We start from the raw sequence: 15,592 nt of genomic DNA, 5'->3' as shown, positions 1-15,592 counted from the left end.
AGACTTTGCTATTGATTCAGTGGGCAATTACACCAATGATTGATTCCAAAAACTGTTCTCTTTAAAGCATTTGATTTGGAGAAATCAGTGCGTCGTTATCCATTGCAGCTGCTGTCCTATCCAGGTCCACTGGGGACAATTAGGACGTGTGACTTGACAAACACCAGTCAACAGCCTAATCAAATATAGTGGCAATATTTACAATCGCACAATGCAAGCTCAGAAGATTAGAGAAGGATAACAACAAGGAATCGTTTTTAATACTTCGCACCTCACCGCCCACCTTACCTCCCACTCAGTTGCATAGTGTATGAGGTTGTTGAAGCGCTCCCATCGCATTACAGTAAGAAGGAATAATTAAACGTACAAATATAGAACACACAAAAATCCTAAATAATGATATTTTTGCTTCCTTTCCTTGTTTTCTTACGTCACCTCTTTCTGCTTGATCTACAGAGAAAAGACACTGGAATATAACCCTTCCACCTTCGCAATGCACAATTACATTCAGGACAAGAAACCCTGGGTTTTTTGCTAATTTAACTACACCCAAACGCAAAGCTGATTCTCTCGACCAATAACAGTAACAGTAACATGTATAAAGGTTTTTTCATTAGTTGAATGACCTTTTTAATGACAAATTAATTAAATATATCTCTAACGGTCAGTGCATCCCTTTCATTCATACTTCCACAAGAGCACAGGTGCTGTCTTGTGAATTATAATGTCATCAGTGTATATTTTAGGGAATCGTTGAAAAAACTATATTTCGTTTACAGAGTAAAAACGGGTTTATTGTGCCATCTGTTGGACAGAGTGATTACTGCCCTGTCCGCAAAGATGAAGGCTGTTGTTTACCTCATAGAGACACATGACACCAGGCGCATTTATTCTGTCACAATGGGACACAAAGGCAAAGCAGTTGCTTATGAAAACATTAAAAGTTGATCAGGTGTTTGCTTGCATTTGGACTATGTACCGTGCTCAACTGTATATTGCAATTGTGTTAGGTTACTTATAACAGTGACACGCACACACACACACACACACGCACACACACACACACACACACACGCGTTGACGTTGTTCGGAGTTAACCTTAGGAAAAATGTATTTGTTTTCATAGTCAAAACCGACCCTAAATCCTAAAAAAACAACGCTTATGGATATACAACGTGGGAGTCCCCTACGAGTATCGGTCACCTGTGTTATACAATGCCAAACTGATTTCCACAATGAATTTTGATTAAAAAATATAGAAGACTAAAAAAATAGAACAACCATGGTTGGCAGTCCCAGGAATTTAAACATTAACATAAGTTATTTATTTGTAGCCACATGGATTTGCCCACAGGACTCCTCACATTAAAATAAGAGGAGATAGAATTACTCCATGACAGTGTGGAACCAGCGATCATTGCTTGGCTAATGGTGGGTTATCCTACTGCAGAAAATATTGTGAGTTAAAGTAATTACACAACGGAAGTGTTCTAAGCTGTAGAAGAGACATGAATGTCTTCGGCATGGAACCATTTACCTCCTTGTTTCCTCAATTTAAGCAAGTTAATTAATTAATCTCCCTTTACATAGCTTGGCAGATCTTATGTCAGGATTCATAACTTATCTCTTGGTCACTACTTTTTCTTTTGAGTTGGCCCACAACATGGATGTTGTTGTTTTGAGATGCTGTTTCTCCTTTCTGGTGTGCAATGCCTCATATTGTAATCACATTGATCAGAATGACAGACTTCTCCATGTTTGTTTTAATCTAAAATAATGTTATAAAGAGTTCAAAAAGGATTCTCTTTGCAGTCACAGCGGACACAGATACGGTACCCTAAAAGCACAATTCATCCCTTCTGTTGGATCACATTCTGAAACACTGCAAACACTGTATTACATATCTGGGTGAACTGTCTGTACTTCTGCAAAGCAAATAAATAGCTGTTTGCACACAGACAACCACCAAAACAATATATATTGCATTGGGAAAAAATTCTGCTTGTTGTACAGCAGGTGGGATTTTATTAATCTTTGCTCAATAAAGATAGAGATAAGAATGGTAATGTAAGAGTAAACAGAGATAACAACAATATTCAAGAGAGACTTGTCAGATCCCGGTAGATTGCACGGTCACCAGGGCTTAGGCAAGCACAATTTTGAATTAACACACTTCCTAACCAGCAATATAATTTCATAAAGCACACAATGACGCACACAGAGGCATTGTGCGTCTTCCAACTCAGTTTGGACATTTGTGTTAAATTAATAATAAAAATTCAATAAAGTCAGTTAGATCATATTGTTAGACTATTTTGGTGATTATTGTAAATTCTTATATATATGTTTTTTATAACCAGAGATGCATTATATCACATATTTCATACATGTGTAATGATTTATGTAGCATGCATGAATTATAGTAAACAGTATTAAATACAGCATGTAGATAGATAGATTATAGTTTAAGGACACAGACTTATATCTTGAACTTATAAATAACTTATAGTACTTATAAATGTACTTTCTTCCCCGCAGCAGCATCACCTCGAGTGTGAGTTTGAGGTCATGGATTCATCCCAATAGGATTAAGTACAGTGTGTGAAATATATTAAAAGGCCATTTGCAGTGTATCAATTTAACATTATTTACTGGTTCATTTCATTATTATAACAAAATAATAATATATAATAGGTTTGTTGAATACATAAAAAATTAAAATTTAATTTTCTGCTCATGAATGACGAAGATTTAGTTGCTTAATTATTAAAAAAAACATTGTTTTCCCTTCAAGTCTTGTTCAAGCTGACTACATTGACATTGCACTTATTTTGTCATCCTTCTGAGTAAATATTTAATTGGGTTATAATACCAAGCTATTTAAACGTTTGATGTCAATTCATTAGTAAGTCAATGTGAGGCGGTGCTTGTACAGTAGTCCCACAAATAAATCAGAAGTCTTAGCAGCAGCTTCACTGTGAATCATGTGTCTTCTTTAATGCAAATGGTCCTCTTTATAATTGGAAGTTTGTGTGTAGCAGCTATGCACAAATACTACAATACACTTTGTCACATCTGTCCAGTTACATATCAAATACCCATGCTGGTCATTTATTCACTTTCACTGGCGGTGTTGAGGGGAGAAAAGATAAATAATGTGCAAACCTTTAACCACCTTTGTCTCCATTCAGCTCGCTACGAAACTTAATTAGTCAGCCATTAATTCCTCTCACTCGGCTCTAGTTGATCTTTACTTTGACTTCCACTGCTGTATGCTAAATAAACCTGACCAATAAGCTGGCATTAGCACTGTGAATTTAACTCATTGTTATTAGCACATGCACATTGGAATTGCTTCACAAACTGCTTTTGTACTCTCACAAAAAAAGCTTTGTATTTATTGATTATGTTGTACCTTTAGATTTACACAAATTGTATATTCTCTGCACGTCCATGGCCTTTCACCATGGCACATCAGGGATACCATTTATCCCGCGTAGAGTGAGTTTTTTCCCCTTGGTTTCTTCATCAACCATGTCTGCATGCTTCTCAGAGGGTTGAGAAACCCTTTGTCCATTAGTCCAGGTCATTTGTTTATGCACAGACAGACGAGTAAGCCTCAGTATTCTGTGTGACAGTCCTCTGCAGCGAAGCAGCTCTCCATATGCCCTGCGGAAGTCCCTGTTGAAGGCCGGATACAGGATGGGGTTAAGAGCTGAGTTAAAGTAGCCCATCCACAGGACAACAGAGTTAAGTGTGTTGGGGGGGTTAGTCTTTCTCTTTATGGCCATGCAGGTGAAGAGGGTGAAGTAGGGGAACCAGCAGATGACAAAGGCCCCCAGCACAGCTGCCAGGGTCACTGTCGCTTTGTGCTCCCGGGCGATGGCTGCAGTTGATGCCGTGCGTGCAAATGACGGCGTGGCAGCACGAATTCGCCGCACCTAAAAAAGGTCAGTTGGGAAAAGGTTAGAGAGATTTAAAATGAGATTAGCTCAATCGCTCATCTGATGATGAAAGCATTTGATTCCAGCAACAAGAACATGTTACTCTTTAACATGCACCACTCACTAATTGGAAATCCTATTTAGTCGTTGTTTTAAAAGTAACAGTGCCGTAAACGACGACCTTTTATGTCCCACCCCTGCGTGTTCTGCAAAATGAAATAAACACATACCTGTTCTCGTGCCACCCTGAATATGCAAAGATACATTCCACACATAAGCAGCAGGGGCAGGTAAAACGAGCCAAAGGTATAAATGAGAACATAGTTGTTTCTCCACTCAAACTGGCAGTAGAGTCCCTCCTTGACATCATCCCCCATTCCCCAGTCCATGTGCTGCACTCTGTAGTCCGCCGTGTTCCAGCCCAGGTGGATGGGCACAAAGGACACCGCTAGTGACACGGCCCAGATGGCGATCATGGCCAGTGTCACCCTCACGGGGGTAACCCTCCTGGAGTAGCTGAGGGGAGCTGAAATGGCCAGGTATCGGTCCACGCTGATGGCCATCAGGGTCAGTATGGAGGACGCGCACAGCATGACATCCAGTGAGATGTAGACGTTGCAGAGAGCTCCGCCGAGGGGCCAGTGTCCGCTGCGCAGCTCCACGGCGGCAGACAATGGCATCACCAGCAGGCCCAGCAGGAGATCCGTCACGGCCAGCGACACCACAAAGCAGTTAGACACGCGCCACAGTCGGCGACTGAGCCCCACGGCCAAACACACCATCACGTTGCCGCCGATGGTCAGAGTGATAAAAGACACCAGAACCAACAAGCGCAGAGCGGTAGAGATCATGGTGACCTTCTCCTCGGGCACTGGGTGTGCTGTTGTTATCTTAGGGTGGGAAATCCACTGCCAGGTCACTTTCACATCAGACAAGACTTGGCATGGCTCCTTTGCATGAAGGCGGTCATGTACAGGAGGTGATCGCACACAAAGCTCTTCCTAGCCATCTCTCCTTTTCACAGGGCCAGTGGCGTGAACGGTTCCCCTGGGGAAGGACAAGAACAGCGTTTTTTACTTGATTTGTGTGTTTTAAAGGAGTAAAAGACAGAATTTCAGCTTTGTGTTATCTAACAAAGTAACACATGTGTGATAAAGTAAGGGCAAAATCAATCAGTAAATAGCAAATAAAATGGTAGAGTACATATTGCCTGAGTAACATGGCTTTAATGACATCTCTTAAATGAGCACTAATACATTTTCATTCAAATACACTTTTTAATGCAAAATGTGTGCTAACAAGACAGGTAAAAATAACTGTTCACAGACCTACTTCCATCCCATTTAAAAAGAAACAAAACAAATAAGCAGAGCACTGCAATACCAGGGGGCCACTTTAAAACATCACCATGTATACTCCTATCAGCGTTCACAAACTGTGCAACACATTCCTCTATCTTATGTACACATAATCATCTACATCTAAACTCCATAAAGTTGCTAGGCACACACAAGGTGATTAAATCAACATCCTCAATGCAGCACAGATGTTCTGTTCATGTGACTCTGTTTAACACACCAGCTGTTAATTATATCAAAATACTAAAGGAAGTAAAACCCATTCTCCTGTCAGCCACATTATCATGATGCATATTACGATGTATATTGTTGTCTTTACACAACATTTCCATCCTCGTAGAATGGAAAAACCTAATTTTACGACATTAGCGGACATTTTTCATCTCAGTGGATTTGACGATACGGATTGGAATAGGTTGTGTTCTCTGCAGGGTTAAGGCTGGCCTCGGGGTGTACATTAAACAAGTAATGCACATGAATGAGCAGCACAGAGAGAGATACAGAGAATGCTTTGGTATGGACACATGTTGAGATTGGGGAACTGTTCCCCTAAAAATGGGAAAATTGAATAGAGAGAGTTAGAGCTGTTTGATGATAACAGAGGACAGGCATCAGCACAATGATAGTGAAATAAGTTTGGTATTGTATTTGCTGTATGAGGCTAAATAACATAAATGAGCACACACAGACAATAGCGTCTAAGTAACTCCAACTTGCTGATACCTGTTGAACAAAATAATATGTTTTCTCATTTATGTTTAGCTCAGGAAAGAATACGTCATATTTGCATTACCTAGAATCATAAGAACGTATGGATTACCAGGGTCATTAGACTGCTTTATCTCTTGATTTATGACTACGACAGCCACCATATTCTGGCTTTTACAAACACAATATCATCCCTACTATAGTGACAGATAGCATGAGTGTTTACATTGACAATGAAAAGAACAGCGGATGTAACGTTAGGTTGGAGGAAATTAGGAAGGTAGTCAAACCTATTTGATGAAGTATGATTAAAATAGAACCAGAAGATGTAGTTTTATTATTATTTTCCTTATAACAACCCCCTCAGACATCATTTCCTAATCTAATAGACTGAGCCTAGTGAATGTATCCACAAAAATAAACTCATAATGCAATATGTTAAAGGAACAGTGTGTTGTTAGCGTGACTAAGGGAGAAATAGAATATCAATTTCATAAGTAATATTTTCTTTAGGGCATATAAACCCAAACATACGAATCACTGTGTTTATTTCTACATATCGAACAGGTTATCCTCAGATCTTCAGGGACTCGTTTCTACAGTAACCCAAAATTGGACTAACCAAATAAGGGCTCTACACTCGGACATTCACGTTTATATATTGGTGTCAGGCTCCTACACACGTAGCACACACTTCACAGTGTTAAGAGACCAAATACTCCAAAAGGAAAACCAAAAATCAATTGTGTATGTAATAAGAATTTCACTGTCATTGCTACAAACGTTGTGTCAAGGCTATGATATCCACTATACGAGTTTTTATTGACAATGACGTTCTATGATATCCACTATACAAGTTTTTAATGACAATGACGTTCTATGATATCCACTATACCAGTTTTTATTGACAATGACGTTCCCAGACATGTTGCTAAAGATGAGATGTGGTTTCATTCCGAAAATTATAAATTTTGAGAAAGGCTAACAGAAATTTTAGAAATTAGACCGTGCACAACCTAGCTCATCTCCCTTGTATTTTGTTTCCTCAAGCTATTGGTCTCTTAAAGTCAGCTATGCCATTCAGATAATTTAATGTTTTCAATATTAGCAATAGAATCCCCCTGGGATAAACACTGTAACACACGGTAATTGTTTCCATGGTGACTTTGTTTGTTCACCACTGACTGAGTTTAGATCGAGCGGCGTCTGCCTGCTGCTCCCGTTTGGTGCAACGTGGACCAGGCTTCGCCACTAAAGTCAAAAACCATCCATGTTTGACTCCACTTTCATTGTGCCTCCTTTCTGACTGAGGTAACAGGAGAACAACAACTCCATAGTGCCATACTGAAAGCCTGAGATCATTTTACAATTGATTGCATTATTGATCTGCCTTATCACCAGACAGTGAAAGAGAAAGGGCAAAAAAAGATATATGTATGTGCGCTACTATCCTTTTGGGTGACATCATGTTTCTGTTTGGCAGCTGATGGATACAATAGAGGTAAATGTCAGCTCACAAGGGTTAGATAAACAACAGAGAAAGAAAATCCCTTTCAGGTTGATTAATATAAAGAACCCTGCATCATGGAACACATTAATTATGGTAAAATATTAAGTCCAGCCCATGAGGTAGATGAGTCAACAGTGTGAGACAACAATTGTATAACACAATGTAGGCAAACAATATGGATCAACCACAAAATGTGAAAAGGGAAACTGCTTGAAGCTGTGTGGTATCCTTTGGTTTTTAGTCACGCCTAAGGATATATATTATTTGTGAACATTTGTATTGTTGAATGGTCATCTCTTAGTAAGCTTATTACATTTCGATCCAATAAAAACTGAAGGAAAGACATTTTTATTCCATTAGCCAACCCAGGATGTGCTGTTTTCACAGGTAGCAGAAGATCCAATCAGAGGCATGAACTTAATGGGTCTGTATCTGACTTGAACATGACCCTTGTGATTGGTGGTAATTATATGAACGGGTCACAGTGTTCAATCATGCAGCTCCACACAGGATTAAAGTGGTTTAAATGGGTGGCAAACATTACCATACTTTTCTTATGCAGAACAACAAACCACAAGCTGTTAAATAACACATCCAAAAGATGTACATTGTCTCAAGACTATGCAGAAACCTACAGGCCCTCTGTTATCAGCTAAATCAAATTTCTCAAACTGTGCCGACTCACCTCACATGGTTCGTCTTAAATGTCGGTCTGATCCAAACCTTTTTCCAAGATCATGAGTACTCTCCTCTGCATCCTTGATCCTGCTTGTGAGTGAACTTATTTCTTTCTCTCTCTTTATCTCCTCCCCCTCTCCTTCTCTCCCTCTCTCCCCTCCCCGTCTCTGTGCCGACACACAAATGACGGCCATATATGCACTTTAACCCCCTCTACTGCATCCGTTCACAATTTAGCTTTCACAAGAGCTTTTCTCTTGCAACGGGAGTATTTTCAAATTTAAAGACGCTCAAAAGTATATTTTTTTCCATCATGTCATCATTGTGTGTCGTGTGGCCTTTATATTTTGCTTAAGAAATGCATGGTTTGGTTTTAGTGCCTGCGAGGTGACCCAGAGCCAATTCAATTGAAATGCTCTTGCTCAGAAAGTTGCTGTCTTTGTATGTAAGAATTGTCTAAAGGCTCGGCATGTGGAGAGGATACAATGGGCTAAAGCACCCTTATAACAACATTATAACACTTGTAGACATTGAAACTTTTGGAAGTTAACTTTGGAAAAAATACGTTGCTAAAATACAAACAGTAAAACAGTCAAGCAATCACATAACCACTGACGTTTTAATAATACCGCAACTCAAAAAAGATGCAAGCAGGTCTGCGAGGGCGTAGTTAGGATCTTTAGTGCTTTATTTGCTTTTTTGTGATAGCATCGTGTTTTTTATAAGTTCTTTAGTATTTCTATGGCATTCAAATGTACCGGTTCACCCTTTTGATTAACTGGCCTGTCGTGGCTGTTTACTTTAGGATTTACTTCAACCAAGAGAGGCTGTGCTCTAAATTCTACCCTCCAGGCAGCCATATTGTATACAGTGTATCTAGCACTGAAAACCTATGCATAGTACCCACGCGCACACACACACACACAAACGTATCAATATCAAGCTATATCCACATTTAACAAAGAAATACCCTTTTAATGGTACTGTAATTGCATTCTAAAACAATGGTTAAGAGCGGAAGATTAGCGTGTTTGTTGATATGTTAATGTTATCAATCCAAGAGGGAGCCATAAATTCTGGCAGTTAGGAAGAGGGAGAAAGCCTGAGAATCAGAGAGGCGGGTCAGAATATTTGTTCAACTAGAAATAGCAAGGGGCTGCGCTTCAGAAACCTGACCAGGTCAACGGAGGCAAATGAAGCATTAAGAATGTTAAACAATAAGTAAACTAATATCAATGCACTGGTCCAGAAAGAAACGGTCCTTGAGTAAAGCCAGAGCACAGCAAAAGTTTTTTTTTTTTTATCAATGAATTAAATACGATGAAATAAAAATAAACCATACGTTGCATCATGTCATAAGTCACGTTGTCTTTTAGTGAAAATAAAGCTTGAATTACTTCATTATTTTAGATTATGCTAATTACAAAAGTTACTGCAATGTGGCTGTTTTAAGAGAGTTGTTCAGCCAAATTATTTAAGAAGTTAGCGGTTAGTAGACAACGTAGCTGCTTCAGTATCGGGGTTAGTGTTTGAAATTTTGAAACTATTCCATCGACGTGAAAAATATACATATCCTTCTTCATTTGTTTTAACTGCTCTGGTACCAACACCAAACTTAACGACTGCATGGAGAAGAAACTAATCTGACTCAATACTCCCACCTGCTGGACGTAAGAAGGAAGTCATCTGGGCTCATTCTCAAGTACGAGTACAGAGTTCAAAATAATCTCCAGCTTTTAGTGAAATGGCCCATCACTTACAGGGTCATGTGTCAAGTGTCATGCTTGTCTGGGAGTGTGGTTTGTATACCAGTATTCTTTGTATGCCTGTGATGACTGCGTACGTGTGCTTCAGGAAAGGAAATGTTGTGATGGGTTTTCGGGAATACACTGACATTTCTTCTTCTACCAAAGTGAACTAACCAGGGCCTACGATGGTTTGTCCGACCTGCTATCAGAGTGGGACTGGTTGCTCACAGTAGATGTTATCCAAAACTCAACAGTCCGGCCTAAACAAACAAGCATTACAGAGTGAATGTTAAAAACTGCCTCACTGCAGCGTTTACACATTTTACATCATTTATTTATCAGAACGTCTTTATTTAGTTGTTGATGCATAACTAATGATTTCCAATGACTATTTAATTAAATATAAATTAAATTAAAATGATTTCCCACAAAAGTGTGATAAATGGAATCGCTGCCCCTACATGCCTTTATTATTCTTATCAATGTGGCTCAAAACAGTGTTCAACATGTTGGAGGGCAGGATCCACGACATACAGATAAGAATTGAAATAGTTATTTGTGCTATGCAAGATAATTAATACAAATGATGCCACATGGAGCCCCGGGCCGTCGCCTGCTCTGTCGTAAAGACATTCAGCCAGAGCTCTCGCCCTCCTCCGCCATTGTGCTCTGTCATATTTCATTTCCATCCCAGGGAAGCTAATTTCTGACATCTCAGTGGATTACTGCTTGGCCCCTCCGGAGGGCACTCGACCCGGGGAGGAAGCGTACTAGTAAACCTCAATCTGCCCTCTTTCAGTCCTCTTTGTCCCCAAGGAAAGCTGCCACAGCGTCATTAGGTCTTTCTGGAAATCAAACTGGCAGCATTATTTCCATACGGAGCACCAGGGAAGAGTCTGTACTGTTTATATTGGCTGGATAAAATAGAAAAAAAAGTTGCATATTAGTAGTAGTAGTATAAAAACACAAATAAGCAGACAAACAAAGACTGAAAAGGGAACTGAAAGCACAGTTTCTGATATTTTAAACTGAACTTTTATACTCGGCAAACCACTGTGTTAGAAGCAAAATAAGTAGAAATCACATTCAATTTTTACACGCTTTAAGAGGGTGTAAGTTATTTCAATGTTACTATCAACGTTTATACAACCTTTCGAATGTTTTTTTCACCAAGTATGTTTTAGCTATGCGTCTTCAAAGTTAAAATTCTATACATACAAAATCTTTGTTGTTATCTGACAAAAACAGAAAACAAATATCTTTCAAAATCGGTAGCAAAATGAATAATGCTATATGGATATGCACACACATTTTTACATGACATTTTCACAGCAGGAGATGCAAGTTGGAAAACAAAATTGAATATAGTGTTTTCGAAGAGAGAGAACAAAAAGTCTTGATCATTGCATGCTAATTGGAACTGATGCAGGAGACGGACAAAGTCTACTGCCAAGTCCGCTACTTTGTTTGAGATCAAGGGATTAAAGATCTGTGCATTGCAAATATCTTTACCCCAACAGTGGTTAGTGTCAGCACATTTAGGAATAGGACAACAATTTGCACATAAGATAATGAATAATGAGGGCTTTCTGGTCCTTTGTTGTTGAAATCCATGAGGGTTCATTCTTCCATGGGGAGAAGCAGGATTTACCAATTAGCACTTTCGGTGTGACAGCAAGGTGAGAAGTTGCATTTCAGAGTGTAAAGCATCATCACGATGACACCGTCAGATTGCATTTACGGATGAAAAGCTGACACAAATTCTCAGACTAATTGTTAACAGATATTTAAGGAGATTACAAACTGCTACATCCTTAAAACTTATATCAACCCCCGATATTTGAGTCTGTTCTGTTTGCCTCGCGATCACGTCATTAGTGTAGGATTCGTTAAAAGAGAATACCAGGGAATTCATCAGCGTCACGTAGATGTAGCTGTCCACGCTTCCCTGGAAAGAAGCAGAACGGGGCAATTTGCAGTGCTTCGTCCGAAACATTTCTGGCAGCCCTGGGGCGAAAGCGTTGCAATGGAACTGAGATTGTCCAGTCTAAAATTGTCTCGCATGCAGTGAACACAACGTGAACGTGCAGCCTAAAAAATTGCACTAATTTTACATTTAGCTCAGATGTTTCTAAATTTCAAAAGAAAGGGATCCTTCTTGGCAGAAATGTTTCCGGTGAAATGGCCCAGGCTTTTTACCTAACTTTATGTAAGATTTGATGCAGTACGGTGTTGTCAGATGATTAGCATATGTTTAACTGGATAAAAAGCATGAATCATTGGTGCCACATGCAGCTTACTGTGCTGCAGAAATGCTAGAAAAATGCAAATGAACACTAGTGGCCTTTACAGGATATTGTGTTATCCTCATTTTGCAGTAAAGTAAATCAATATTGGTCTAGAAATGGAACATTTTTCTTCTATCGGTTGATCCAACACTTTGGTCCAGACTGAAAAAGCTCAGAAATATATCGACTTCTTCTATTGCTGCACCTTATTAAAACTGTTCTACAACCAAAGTATAGTGTGATGTGTCGTGTGATTTCATTGTGTGATGTGTCATGATACAGTGTGATTGCATAGTATGGTATCATGTGTACTACCATTCAGTGTACTGTAAATTCATTTTTGAAGAGTTTTTGTGTTTTTCTTAAATATAATTAGATTGAGATTTTTTCACTTCACTTAAAGCACTTACTACTATCGACTTATAAACCACTGTATTATATATTATATATATATATTATATCTGCATACGTCTAAGGAATTGAATTGCTTCTGATTCACCTCCCTGGCAGCTTTCTATGCACACAGAGTGCTTTTTTGAGCTTGGGAGCAGGCAGCTGCCCGTAGTCTTTTCATTCAGGGGCTGGGGAGAGCCACTGGACCTCAACCAGACGGACCAGTGAACCAAAATAATGAGCTGAAAGTGGCTGAGGCTTGCATGCTTAAAGAGCTGCCCACTTGGGTGTTTCATTTGTGTCTCAATGCAAGTCATCATTTCAGCTTGCAGGGAGTGATTGGATTCAAAGTTAATAATTCACCAATGTCAATTAATGGAGACTGAAGTTTTTTGTTAAACAGTCCCACACGGCCAACCAGCTTGATTAGTCACTCTGCGGCCGTAGGAAATATTGTTATATGAGATCATATTACATTGATAAACTTGACAAAACTGTGTGTTTCATAGTTAATGCATATGTGATTAATGACATGTTATCTTACATACCGACATGCTACTTTTGTAAATTCTTCCCTAATCATCTAACCTCCTTACAGATGATGTGTGCTATGAAAAGGCTACACATTGTAAGGTTAGGGAAGTATGTACAACAATGGGAAGAAAAGAAGAACGGGTAGCTAATAAAATATAGACTGTCACATACTATATGCTGCACCTGATGCCCTGATGGCCCACAAGCTTATTAAGAGGCGACGCTGTGAGACACTACATGCAGATAAATGGAGGTTGAAATTGGTTCAAATATTCCGCTTAGGGAGAAACAGAAAAACACTTACAGTAGAAGGAAAAATGATCCTTTAAAAACGACTTTAGGCGTTTCTTTGTCCAGTTCGTGAGAAAATTGTGCACATCACAAATATACCAGCGCAGCCGTTTCATGCCTGACTGGTTCTGAATGGTCTCCTGAGGCCCAACAGACGCGTTAGTAATGATTATGTTATTTCTACCAATATGTGCCCCCAGCCTGACCCAGCCAGCGGTCTTCAAAGGAAGCAGCGTAATCATATCGTGGCAGTGATTACATAACTGAGAGACACCAAATTGTTCTTCTCTCCCACCGCGGGAATTACAGCCAAACTTCTGTGGAGGATTTTCACTGATTTAAACCACTTGTCAAGCCAATTTGAAATTGAACTCTTTAATGTTTACAAAGACGACGGGTGGTTTGAGGTCACTGTGAAACATTTTCTTGGATAGGATCAAGTGCAATGCGTCCTGTTTATGTTTTGTTTTATAGATCCATTCGCCTTTGGCTCGAGGACTCAATGCAGGGCTGTTGCTGCAACATTGTTTAGCACTTTTCAAAATTGGCCTGTGTGTTGGCAGGGAACTGCACGATCTAAGGGGATCTCTCAAGTCAAGAATTCAGAACCCTCTCTTGTTAAAATTTGTAATTTTCTATATTTTCTTCCCTGTGGCTTTGCTTTTCTGGCAAGAGAATATTGCTAATAATGACTCTTTGAAAGTGGCATTATACGACAGGATCCATATAAAGCAAAAGCATTTTGCCGACAATGTCACCGATGTACAATTCTTAAACACCACCATACACAGTATAGACTTTGGGGATGGTTTATTTTGGAATAATTTAGCTAGAATGCATTATCTGAAGGACCTTTACGTTTGACCACTATAATATCGTGAATTCACAAAAGGATCTGTGCGGCTTTTTCTGTCACTAAACCTGCAGAAAAGAGACAAAAATAAACCCTTTTACCATTAACACTCACGATGCAAAGCACTCCTGACGTCGCTGCTAAACATAAAGCGTCTTTCTGAGCCTTTGAGCATTCAGTCATTTTCATCCACTTATCCGGCGTTGGGTCGAGGGGGGCAACGGCTCCAGCGGAGGACCCCAAACTTCCCCTTTCCCGGGCCACATCTACCAGCTCTGACTAGGAGATCCCAGGCCAGTGCAGAGATATGCTCTCTCCACCTAGTCCTGGGCTGCTCCCATTCTCAGGCCAAATCTCACACTCCATCTTCCCCTCACTCGCGAACAAGACCCAGAGGTACTTGAACTCCTTCACTTGGGGTAAGGACACAATCCTTACCCGGAGTAGGCACTCCATTGGTTTCCTGCTGAGAGCCATGGCCATGATTTGCCTTTGAGCAAAAACATTAAATTTGATGATGTAAAAATAGTTTGGGCCATTTTCTGAACATCGTTCCAGTTATTCACTTCGAATAAGCCCTTTACAGAGCAGCCATTTTGACATGTATTTGCGTGGTTAAGACTAACTCTAATAGCCTCATGCTATATCATGTGACAGTAATTAATGTTATCAATAACCAGTGGTTACGCTACAATGGCATGTAAATGTGGCTGATTTGAAAAATGAAATGCACCCTCGTGACAGAACTGTTGCCTGCATGAGGCTACAAGGCTGTCACAGCTGCTACGGACCCACATCTCCCTCCAGTACAATTAATGCAAGAATTTAATTTTCAGGTGTATAATAATTTCTTCTCAGCCCTTTTTTAATTAAAGCACCGAAGTACTTCCTGCACCAAAGGTAATATCCCAGTTTGCTGAGCTTACTGCTCAGATAATTTGTTTATACGTTGCTCCCTTCTAAACTCTTAATGTCATGTTCCCCTTGCACTGATTGCGCTGAAGGATCAGTGGAAGCGTCCGTTGTGTTTTGTTCCACTTAGCTTTAGTTGCCTGTGTGTTCTTGGGCTTGAGGATATGCGCATGGACATTTTGATTGTGACTCACGCTTCATTGCAGCGTTTAGGGATGTCATTGTTTTACCCTGAAACCTTCTATGAAGTTCGGATTGTTTGGGGATTTGGAGACCATCAGTACAATTGGCAAAGGCATAATGAACGTTTCTCTATTTAGTGGCTAGTTTGCAGCTGTTGAACGGGTGAGATGCACTCAAGCTGTAGGTCAGGTG

At 39.8% G+C, this 15,592-nt stretch overlaps 1 protein-coding gene across 1 annotated transcript; it reads right to left on the bottom strand.

Annotated features, from left to right (window-relative positions):
• Positions 1 to 2,751: 2,751 nt before the first annotated feature.
• On the bottom strand, positions 2,752 to 8,283 carry hrh2b (histamine receptor H2b). The gene is made up of 3 exons (XM_037467659.2): positions 8,206 to 8,283; positions 4,175 to 4,991; positions 2,752 to 3,941 (listed from the first exon to the last, which is right to left on the bottom strand). The coding sequence occupies exons 2-3, from the start codon at positions 4,793 to 4,795 to the stop codon at positions 3,462 to 3,464; spliced, it is 1,101 nt and encodes a 366-aa protein (XP_037323556.2). The 5' UTR covers positions 4,796 to 4,991; positions 8,206 to 8,283; the 3' UTR covers positions 2,752 to 3,461.
• Between the last annotated feature and the right edge of the window lie 7,309 nt (positions 8,284 to 15,592).

The sequence above is a fragment of the Pungitius pungitius genome, chromosome 16, assembly GCF_949316345.1.
Source record: "Pungitius pungitius chromosome 16, fPunPun2.1, whole genome shotgun sequence".
Classification (NCBI taxonomy): domain Eukaryota; kingdom Metazoa; phylum Chordata; class Actinopteri; order Perciformes; family Gasterosteidae; genus Pungitius; species Pungitius pungitius.
The sequence above is the reverse complement of the archived record's forward strand: the minus strand, read 5'-3'. Positions and strand labels throughout refer to the sequence as shown.

Bases quoted from the DNA above. Each gene is read 5' to 3' on its own strand.
- hrh2b (XM_037467659.2), bottom strand. From the start codon at position 4,795: ATGATCTCTACCGCTCTGCGCTTGTTGGTTCTGGTGTCTTTTATCACT. The intron at 3,942-4,174 runs GTATGTGTTTAT...GACCTTTTTTAG, and splicing joins TCAGGGTGGCACGAGAACAG to GTGCGGCGAATTCGTGCTGC.